The sequence below is a fragment of the Ruditapes philippinarum genome, unplaced genomic scaffold (genome assembly GCF_026571515.1).
Source record: "Ruditapes philippinarum isolate M1 unplaced genomic scaffold, ASM2657151v2 ctg3763_1_1_1_1, whole genome shotgun sequence".
Classification (NCBI taxonomy): Eukaryota; Metazoa; Mollusca; class Bivalvia; order Venerida; family Veneridae; genus Ruditapes; species Ruditapes philippinarum.
The window spans coordinates 146,115-157,838 of record NW_026862030.1 but is presented as its reverse complement, the minus strand read 5'-3'; the positions used below and the strand labels follow the sequence as shown (position 1 = coordinate 157,838).

Here is an 11,724-nt window from a genome sequence, read left to right as displayed (position 1 = left end):
CTGTGAAGTTTCATTGAAACCAACCATTAGTTTGACCTGTGACAGCTGGACAAGATTTTTCTACTTTTAGCTCAGGCAGCCAGTTTGTGCAGCGACCAGAATGTGCCGGCAATGTGCACAACTAGGGATGGTACTGATCACACTTGTCAAGTTTCATTGAAATTCCACCAGCAGTTTGACCTTCGAAAGCCAGACATGATTTTTTTCTATTTTTAGCTCTGGCGGCCATTTTGTGCAGCAAAGCAAAATGTGCAGACAATCTGAATGCAGACAGATGGACGAACAGACGGTGAAGGTAAAAACAATAATGTCTCCCAAAATGTTTAGGACACATCATGATCTTATGCGGCTTATGTCAACCCATAGAAACATTATTCAATCTAATACAAACCTGCTTTTTGATGGTGCATGTATTGTTCCATACAGTTGTAAGTTACTTTTTCTACCACAAACTTGGCTGGGTGGAACTGACTAAATACAAACTTTGCACCAAAAAAGAACTCAAATTCCTCTGTAAAATAGAAATATATAATATTTTAATAAAACATGGACTTACTGAAAATATACTCTTTGTGTGTTTTTGGTTGGGTTTTACATCACACCAACACTGTACAGTTTATAAGGCAACTTTCCATATTTACTGGTACAGGAAGCCCTTAGGTGCCCCCCACTGCATTATTTCAAGCATGAACAGGCACCTGACTAAAGCCACTGGTAGAGACAGAAGCGGAAAGAATGTATTGAAAACCTTATTAAACAAGGGACAGGAGGAGGCAGAAAGAATGTACTTCTGTACCTAATAAAGACATGTAATTTACTGCAGAACATTTTTCAGTTGGATTTTCAATCACATCTACAATGTTGACATACATCCCTAATGGTATTCTTTTACACATGACAGTGGAACTGTGTAGATCCACTGACCAGTCTGCTGGACAGCTTTCTTGCATGAACAACTCCAAAGTCACTGGCAAGATTTAAACCAACAATGGTAAGCTTCTCTGCCATATACTTTAAGATCAACATATTTCTGATAGCACTAAAATGGTGTGCATGCTTAAATATATTGATATGTTGGCCATTAATTTTTATAACATTAAGCATTCATGAAAAATTTAAAACAAGATTGCATTTGAGAAAAATGCTATGCCACCGCATTAATACAACACTAAATGGTAGTGTAGGAACAGATTTTTTTTTGTTTCTATACAATTGAAGATTGTCATAATGCATAGATCCCTGACCTATTTAATTCTTATTATCAGATTAGTGATTAAATCTATTGTTAATCCAATAAAAGATCAGAGTAGGAATATATCCATGCACTTGAGTCTAGTGAATTTGGTGGTGAAGGTCATATTTCACACAGCCTAAATTTCATGACTACATCAAAGGACAACACTGTAAGACACTTTGTCAAAATCTAGGTCAGCTGATTTCAAAGTTCACTTTACATCTTAATCTGTGCACATGGTTCAAATTTCATAGCTGTAGATCAAAGCACAAGAAAGTAGGTCACATTATCAAAATCTAGGTCACCTGATATCAAAGTTCAATTTTACAACTAAAACTGTGCACATGGTCAAAATTTCATTGCTGTACATCAAAGGACAAGAAAGTAGGTCACTGTCCCCTTGGTCAAGGCAAAATTTTGACCCAAGGGTTTAATTCAAAACAATCTTGATACAGGTCCACCAAACAACATTTCAAGTCAAATATCTAAGCTGAAGCTTTCTCCCATTCAGAAAACATTTGTTTTATTTTCTGTTTTTACTATGTGTACATAATGAGAATCATGCCCCCGGGCAGGGCCAGTTTTGACACCAGGAGAAAAAATTGAATAACTTTGGTAGAGGACCTATAGATGATATTATAAAGCAAACATGAAAGCTCTATGCCTTGTACCTTCAGACAAAAATATTTTTTTTTTTCACTAGATATACATAATGTAAATCAATGACCCCCGGGGCAAAACCAATTTTGACCCCAGGGCTAAAATTTGAACAATCTTGGTAGAGGTTCACTTCGCAAAGTCTCATGCCATATATTTAAACTATAGCCTTTGTCAATTCAGAGAAGAAGATTTTTCAAGTTTTTACTTTATACATATAAGGAAATCTAGCGCCTCTGGGGCAGGGCAATTTCAACACTAGGGGCATAATTAAAACAACTTTAGTAGAGGACCCAAAGATGATATTATATACCAAATATCAAAGCTTTAAGCCTTGTACCTTCAGATAAGAAGATTTTTTAATTTTTTACTGTATGTTCATAGTGAAAATCAATGACCCCTAGGGGTGGGGCCAATTTTGACCCCAGGGCTATAATTTGAACAATCTTGCTAGAGCTTCACTACACAATGTTTCATGCAAAATATCTTACCTCTAGCATTTGTCAATTACTAGAAGATTTTTTTAAAAGTTTTTACTGTAAGTTTTTACTATATACATATAAGGATAACCAATGACCCCCGGGGCGGGGTCGATTTTGACCCTAGGGCTATAATTTGAACAATCTGGGTAGAGGTCTACCAGACAATGCCTTATGCAAAATATCTAAGCTCTAGGCCTTTTGGGTCTTTACAAGAAGGTATTTTTAGTTTTTACTATATGTACATATAGTGAAAATCAATGACCCCTGGGGCGGGGCCAATTTTGAGCCCAGGGCTATAATTTGAACAATCTTGGTAGAGGTCTACCAGACAATGCCTTATGCAAAATATCTAAGCTCTAGGCCTTTTGGGTCTTTACAAGAAGGTATTTTTAGTTTTTACTATATGTACATATAGTGAAAATCAATGACCCCTGGGGCGGGGCGGATTTTGACCCCAGGGCTATAATTTGAACAATCTTGGTAGATGTCTACCAGACAATGCCTTATGCAAAATATCTAAGCTCTAGGCCTTTTGGGTCTTTACAAGAAGATTTTTTAAATTTATTCTTATAATTCCTTTCCGTTGCCATGGCAACCAGATTTCTGCATGGAATGAAATTCTTTGAACAACTTTGGAAGCCCTTCACCCAAGGATCAATCCTGCCAAGTTTGGTTTAAATTGGACTAGTGGTTTTTCACAAGAAGATTTTTTAAGTTCACTATATAATCTATATAACACACACACACACAAACAAACACACACACAGGTGAATCGCTATATGCCACCGCATCGCAGATGCTGCGGTGGCATAAAAAATCTTTTATAGACAGCATACAGTTCAGCAACCACTGTTTATGTCATACCAGTATTCTAACCAAAAGAGAATGTGTCTCATTGCCAAATTGAAAAGTTGGGAAATGTCTTGCATGATTTTTTTTAAAGAATCATTTTAGGTCTGTAGCTGAATTTTTTATACAAATACTTAAGGGGTTATGAAATATCAGAGAAATAATCAAATCACAAGAAGCCACATTTTTATGTTATATATTATATTTATGGACATTCATTTGTACATTATTTCTATTTTCACTGACAGCTGAAACTGACCTTTCCCAAATAAGAAAATAATGGAAAGTTATATACACAACTTGATGTGAAAAATTATAATTATAACTTTTGTAAATAATTATCTTTACCTTTCTTTTCTTTCCCTTGTTCCTTCATGTTACCATTGTCTGACTTTGTAGCTGTAGAAAAGTCTGTTATGCTTTTCTGTTTGAGAACCCTAGACATAATTACAAAAGCAAGAATTAGAGCTGCAAGACATACAAAGTGCTTGACTATTCTCAGTGCTCCATTATAAGTAAGAAAACACTTGGCAAGTATTTTCAATGTTAACAAAGGGGAGTAAGGTATTTAAACATAAAATGTAATGCTGCTAGTGTTATGGCTCTTATCAGAACCATTCTTGAATAATTTCACCTTTTAGTTAAATCCATGCAACAGTTCTCGCGCTTGACCAGTAACTAACAATTATGATCTAAAAGGCATGTGTGAAACACATTAGACAAACATAAAACAGTAACAACAGAAAAGGTCTAAGGCCCCCAAGGTTACATGTAGGTATGTGTAAACGTGTTTGTTTCGATTTTCATTCATAAACGTTTACAATATTTTTTACCATTTAAACGACATGAAAACATTGTCTTATCAAAATATCCTAGTTATCACATACATGTATAATATGAAATTTATCAATTTTTATTGACTTATTAGTTATTTCCAGTGAAAGGAAAGGAGATAGAGTTTGCAAGTCTATAAAAAAAAACGTAGCTAAATATGGCTTTTTTGAAGGGTGTGAAACTTCTATAGCATACAATATTTACTTTGATTAAACACCGACCTTACAATGTTTCATTTATTAGAGAATAACAAATGTGTTTCATATATACACCACCGCTGTTCATTATAATAAATTGTCCACATAAACAAGCATGTTTCAGACCAATATTTAGTGTTGTCAGGCTTCTATATAAGCAACACTCCGATTGGCCAATGAGAGGAAGGTAGTCTAGTACTGGTGTAACTCTAACGATGGTTAGGACACTACCAGCCCATATGACTTAAATACTGTTGGGAAAAGGCGTAAAATGAAACAAACAAACAAAGCCAATGATAGTCAGCAGCCTGGAATAAGGGTGTTTACAACTCAACTCTTCATGCAGCATCACCGTGCAATAATCACTTGTGACTATATAATTCTTTAGGTAAAGTGGATTTACCCTCGATCTTTTAAAAGAGCCAAATGGGGATGCATGCAGAAAATGTGTGCCAACCCCCTAGCGATGAGCCCTGAACATTATTTATTGGTACATGTATTAAAAGTAGAAAGTAAGTAATTGTTTTGCACCTCGAATACCAGGTATTGTATAATACACAGTACCACCATTTTAACAGTATTGTTTCGGTTTTTAACAAACGTGTAAACGTTTACAAGGGTATGACTAAATACCGAATATGAATTCATATTCGCGAATATGAAGAGAATACGGAATATTAATATTATTTTCATAAAATTTTGGCATAGGGTCAAATATTTACACTTAAATTAACATAATTATACATGTACCATAGTGAATATTTGTTACTTGAAAAATTAAAGCATAATTAGTATATTTTACATGTATAAGCGTTGTTGTTATATGCATGTATACCATAGGGACTAGGCATGTTGGGGTGATAGTATACAAAAGTAAAAACTAAAAAAACAAGAGCTGTTGGTAGGACAGCACGCTCGACTATTCTAAGTGCTTGATAGTAAAAGAGCCTTGATAATGTTAAATTTTTTAAGTTTACAAAAGGGCTAATTTTTTTTATAAATTCATGTTATACGAGGGTTGTTCGGAAAGTTTTGAGACAATATGATTTTCTCTGTTTCTAATTACAGCTGCGAATATTATTTAATACAAATTATAGCTTAATATGTTATTTATCCGAGTTATGTCTTTAAAACGTTGTAACGTTACTATACGGCATATAATCGTTTCCATAGCAACACCTGTCTACGCATCCTGGCGCACGGACTATTTTCTTGTTATAAGTTTTCTTACTGAATAAAAAGAGCCCCTAAAATTGCGCCAAACGTCATGAAAATTTTATGACGTCAATTCCAACTTAAGGACGTCATTTCCGCTAGTTGTTTAAGCCGTTACCGCAGATCATTATAGCAATACGTGCGCGACAAGACAACGACTATGGAAACACCGTCAAAAGAGGAACAGCGTGTTTTTATTAAGTTTTGCGTTAATCTTGGGAAAACGCCAACAGAAACTAAGCAACTTCTAGAACAGGCAAACAACGGACGTACTGTTAGTCGACCATTGGTATTTAGATGGCATAAAGAGTTTCGGGATGGCAGAAAGTCAACAAAAGACAACTACTCACCCGACCTGGCCCCAATGGACTTTTCCGTTTTTCCGGCCATCAAATCCGAACTACGAGGAATCCGGTTTGAGGACCTAGTTGAACTGCGCTCTAGAGTTATGAGCATTATTGCAACATTTAAATCTGACTGGTATAGAAATGTATTCGCCAAGTGGGTTACGAGGCATGAGAAATGTGTACGTTGTGAAGAAAGATACTTTGAAAAGGAGTAGCAGTTGACTTTTCTACGGTGACGTTAAACTCTGGAAATAACGGCAACGTCGGATAACGTCGTTGCGTGCGCCGGGTCACCGGTAGTGTCTGTGCCTAACGCTTTGTAGCTTTTGTATACATGAAGCTATTGTTATGAAATTTTACACTATAATAGATGAGGTATTAAAGTAATACATAGTAAACTCTTGTTTGATTTTATCTTTTCCAATGCTAAATATTGACCCAGTCTCAAAACTTTCCGAACAACCCTCATAGGCCTTATAGAGAGAGTCTTATTATACAGTATTGGCTTGACTATTTAGAAGGTAATGTCACAAGGGTGTTTTATTGAGTATAATAATACTAATTACCTATGAATACATAAAATTGACAGAAAAGGTACAAAGGCTTGTTATTAAGATGTTTTATCAAGTAAATAACTGCTTTATTATTATGAATGCATAAAACTGTCCCAAAAAAGGCACAAACCCATCAGTAGTTATTGAGATAACAGCTTACAAGCAAAACTTTACCATGAATTTCTAAGTTGAAAAAGGGGAGAAAAATCAGCCTAAATGCAAGATAGAATTATGGATCTTTGTCAGTGACCTACAATTATGACCCTAAATGCATATGAGAAGTTTTAAATAAATATCTTTAATAATTTTGAGATATGTAAAACTTGCATGTAAACATTAACCAAGAGACTAAGTAGAAAAGGGGATATGAATCAGTCTTAATGCAAGATAGAGTGGAACTTGGTCAGTGACATACAATTATGACCCTCCAATTATGACCCTAAGTGCATGTGTAAAGTTTCAAGTAAATATCGTTGAAGACCTTTAACCTTTAACCAAAATTTCTAAGTTTCAAAGGGGCAAATAATTCTGCAAATATTGCAGGCAGAGTTATGCAATTTTGCAAACTGATGTACACTGTTACTATAAAAAAGTATTTTAAATTTCAATTGAATATCTCAAGCAATAATTGAGATATTTGACTTTACAAAAAAACTTTAACCAAAATTTCTAAGTTCCAAAGGGGCATAATTCTGTCAATATTGTAGGCAGAGTTATCCAGTCAATCTGATGAACCTTGTTACTATCAATAAGTATTGTAAGTTTCAATTGAATATCTCAAGCAATAATTGAGATATTTGACTTTACAAAAAACTTTAACCAAAGTTTCTAAGTTAAAAAGGGGCATAATTCTGTCAATATTGTAGGCAGAGTTATCCAACTTGTCAATCTGATGTACCTTGTTACTATAAATAAGTATTGTAAGTTTCAATTGAATATCTCAAGCATTATTATAATTAAGATATTTGACTTTACAAAAAACTTTAACCAAAATTTCTAAGTTAAAAAGGAGCATAATTCTGTCAATATTGTAGGTAGAGTCATCCAACTTGTCAATCTAATGTACCTTGTTACTATAAATAAGTATTGTAAGTTTCAATTGAATATCTCAAGTAATAATTGAGATATTTGACTTTACAAAAAACTTTAACCAACGCAGACGCCGACGCGGACGCTGACGCCGGGGCGACTACAATAGCTCTCATATTCTTTGAATAGTCGAGCTAAAAACTATATAGACTATATATCGTCGAGTGACCCGTTTTTACGCTGCCCTATTTCGACGCCATTTATATTTTGCCTCATAATTGATATAAGCTGCCGCTTACGTCATTACTGTACTACGCTATAGCAAAAGGGGATTCCTCTAGTTTGTCAGGTAACAATATGTAGTAAGTAAGACACCCAAAGGTAAGATTTAGCATGTTATACCTTATTTAAGAGATTTTTGTATGATTTCACTAATGCAATTTTGACCCTCACTTTACTATGTCATGCTTTCCTTGAAAAAATCGGCTGGAAAATACCTCCCTGTCTGCTGACCTCATTTCCTCATTCTCAGGTCACATGGCAGTAAAATTACCCAATAGTGTTGTTTTTGGCGCATTTTTTCACCCTAAAGCAACCTGTACGTGTTGTATATTTTTTTAACGGTTATTAATCGATGAATGAATGTTAATTGAAAATTAATTGGATATGTTTATCTTATTTGGATGGAATGAATTGCCATGATTTAGTAAGTTGCTCTGCTAAATGTATTATTTTGTTTTTGCAGGTTCAACAAAGGAAGTTAATGTGCTATTTTCCAACCTTTATTATTCAGCAGAGGAGGTCAAACAGACTAGGGCAACCACCCAAACCACTGTAAAAATACAACAATAGCATTTACCATATATAATTATGCTTTATTATTGAAAGAAATAAAGAATAGATAAACTATTTTTCACTTGTTGATACTTTGCAGGTCTATGCTCTTGATATTGGTGAATAGCGTAAGTAAAAGTATTATGGTGTACAGTCTCCTGTAGTGTGTAATTAAATTAGCCAATCAATAGCGTCGTTTTAGGGCACTCTCAATCAAAATGGCCGCTCCTGGATGAAGTGAAAGTAGGATTGTTCTTGAAAAGGAATAGCTGGAAAACAGCTTAAATTCACTCATTTCATAAAGGTTAGAGATTTTTTAATAAGTTAAAACATTTTATACAATACAATCACATGGTTTTAATAGACGCATACAAAACAATCCTTATGGGCGTCGAAACTGGTCACTCGAGGATATTATACATGAGGTGATTTTTTTTTTTTTTTTAGTTTTTACTTTTGTATACTATCACCCCAACGTGCCTAGTCCTTATGTGAAAAACAAGTAATTTTACAGGGGGTACAAACTTTCAGCAATAGCAAAATATCTACAAGGCCAAGCACCTATTTATTTGTGATATTTTGCATGTATAGGGAGTTACTAAAGCAGTGACAGAGTTTCTGTAGCACGTATATTTGCAGGTATGTTTTGCCAGAGGGACAAATTATGTTGTTTTGGGTCTCGGTCCACTGTAGATTTTGGCTTTTACGGAATGAATTGCAATTTTTTTAACTGCCTGACTGTTGCACATGGGAGGATTTCATTATAGATTTGCAATGTTATGACATGTTCTTAATAAAATGTGTTTTCTTTTTCCAGGTTGTGTAGTTTGGGATCAGATTTATCAGACATATTGCTTGTAGGACATTGACGGCAGAAACTTGAAATTTAGTGTGGAGTGCCACCTAACACTAAAACCTTTAAAACAAGATAATATAGTCGATGAAATTGAAATTCATAAAAATTTTTACTTTCACTTTCGTTTGTCGCGCGAAATTTGATAATTTTAAATCGGTTTGCATACTTTTTATTCGACGTCATTATTATAAGGGAGTTTCCACAATGAGAGTAGATATTATATTCTGCCAGCAGTCTCTTAGATATGTCCCTGTAGAACTTCAAGATAATCATAAACAAATATTTCGAACTTTGGTTGTGCAATGTGGATGGTATCCGTAATATCAAAGGTAGTCCGAATAATATGTCTTCGTGTAAAATAGTAATTGTGATAATTAAATATAGGTCTTAAACGACTAATTTAAAAAAAAAGAAAAGTATGACGACACCTAGTTCTGGCTTCCATATAAAGCCCCCACGATTACACGTTTAAACGGATTCGTTTCGATTTTCATTCATAAACGTTTACGATATTGTTTACCGTTTAATCGAAATGACTGTATTGTCTTACAAAATTTCTTAATCATTGCCTGTAATCATGGATTCTAGTGGTTTATTCCAAAGTAAACAAACGGAAAATGGGTGTTTACAACCCTCCACACAGCATTATGGGTTAACAATGCAAAAAATGTGTGCTGACCCAATTGTGATGAGCCCTGCACATTCTTTATTTGTACATGTATTAAAAATAGAAAGAAAGACATCATTTGGCGACTCAAATACATGGTGTGTATAGTACATAGAGGTACCACCGTTTAAACGGTATCGTTTCGGTTCTTAGCAATCGTGTAAACGTTTACAAAAAATTGTAAACGTGGGAGCCTTACAAGTTCCATAACTTTATATGTCGCTTTTATTTTGACGTTGCGACAGTAAACAGGTCAAGCAGAACTATAAAACCTGTTCGCTGAAGTATCTTTAGCTAGACGACACCTTAGTCATTTTTTTGTAGTTTTCAAAGTTTTCATAATATGCTCTGAACAAAATAGAATGCCAGATAGAATAAAATGATGTGATTAAAACACAAAATGAATCAATCAAATCAACATCAGCCCTCTGAATGCACTCCACTGCTGGATAGTAAAATTTTGTGATACATACATTTAGATTGTAATATGAGACTGTTTATATAAATGTATACATGCGCATGCTTAGAAAGTAGTCCAACAGTACTTGTTAAGAGATTATCTTCAGTATTAAACTATTTAAATTGAACGTGGAACTTATATTTTCTGGACCACTTAAATCTAAATCAGAGGAAGAAAAAGTTTCATACTTATTGCTATGGATTGGTGACGAAGGCAGAGAAGTGTACCGAACATGGGACCTTAGTGCAGAAGACGCCAAGAAGCTTAACACATATTATGTAAAATATAAAGATCACGTGCAACCAAAACTTAATCCGATATTTGCACGATATCAGTTTATGAACGAGATTCAAGGAAGTGACTCAATTGACGCTTTCGTGACGAGGCTAAGAAACAAAGCCACAGATTGCCAATTCACAGACGAAAATGAAAACATCCGAGACAGAATTGTATTTGCATGTTATAGTTCCAAAGTACGTGAAAAACTAATAAATGAAGGCGAAAAATAACATTAGACAAGGCAATACAAATTGCACAAAATTACGAATATTGCCAAAAACAGATGGCAACCATGGGGGCAGCTGCGCAACAACCAATTGACGCTGTTAAGACGCAAAGGCATTATAGAAGAAAACAATCAGCAAATGGACCCACTAAGACGGGAAGGATGCAAGGACATGGATCACAAAATGTTTGTGGGCGTTGTGGCACGCGACATGACCAGAGAACAAACTGTCCGGCAAAAGGGGCTACATGCTATAAGTGTAACAAACTGAATCACTTTTCAAAACAGTGCAAATCACAGAAAAACGCTATAAGTGTCAATCAAATAGGGGACAATAGTGACATTGAACAAACTTGTGCAATGCAGTTGATGGATACTCAATTAATACGGTGAGTACTAGCTTACATTCTCCAGACTGTGTTAAAACCGAAATTTGTCTTGGCCCAAACAAATGCCCAATATCATTTAAAATTGACACTGGCAGTGCTGCAAACATTCTGCCCAAGCAACAATTTCAAAAACTGAATTTAAGTACCCCACTTGAGGCCCCTGATTGCAAATTAACCTCATATACAGGTGAAGCACTTTCAATCCTGGGAACAGTCATGTTGACCTGTTATTTAGGAAATCAGTCAATGATTGCAAAGTTTTATGTGGTAGATAGAAATGCATCCCCTCTCTTAGGCTTGCAAACTTCATTAAACCTTGGCCTGATTAAGCTCACATTTTCTGTGGAACACTCCCTCCCTGACAAGAATAAAACATTTCTGACCAGAGAAATAGTCATGAAAGAATACAGTGACCTATTTTCTGGTATTGGAACTATTGATGGTCAGTGCAGTTTGCATTTAAAGGAAAATGCAGTACCGACTATTAACCCACCACGTAGAATACCCGACGCCTTAAGAGCACGTGTAAAATCAGAGCTTGACAGAATGATTAAAGACAAGATAATCACAAAAGTCAATGAGCCTACTGATTGGGTTAATTCCCTTGTCGTTGTA

The 11,724-nt window shown here is 34.9% G+C and overlaps 1 protein-coding gene across 1 annotated transcript; it reads right to left on the bottom strand.

The window, feature by feature from the left end:
* Nucleotides 1-391: 391 nt before the first annotated feature.
* On the bottom strand, nucleotides 392-9,424 carry LOC132717722 (uncharacterized; the record flags this gene model as incomplete). Its single annotated transcript, XM_060701269.1, has 3 exons — nucleotides 9,255-9,424; nucleotides 3,571-3,659; nucleotides 392-511 (listed from the first exon to the last, which is right to left on the bottom strand). Coding segments are annotated over exons 1-3 (316 nt in total), but the record flags the coding sequence as incomplete, so codon positions are not given.
* Nucleotides 9,425-11,724: the final 2,300 nt, after the last annotated feature.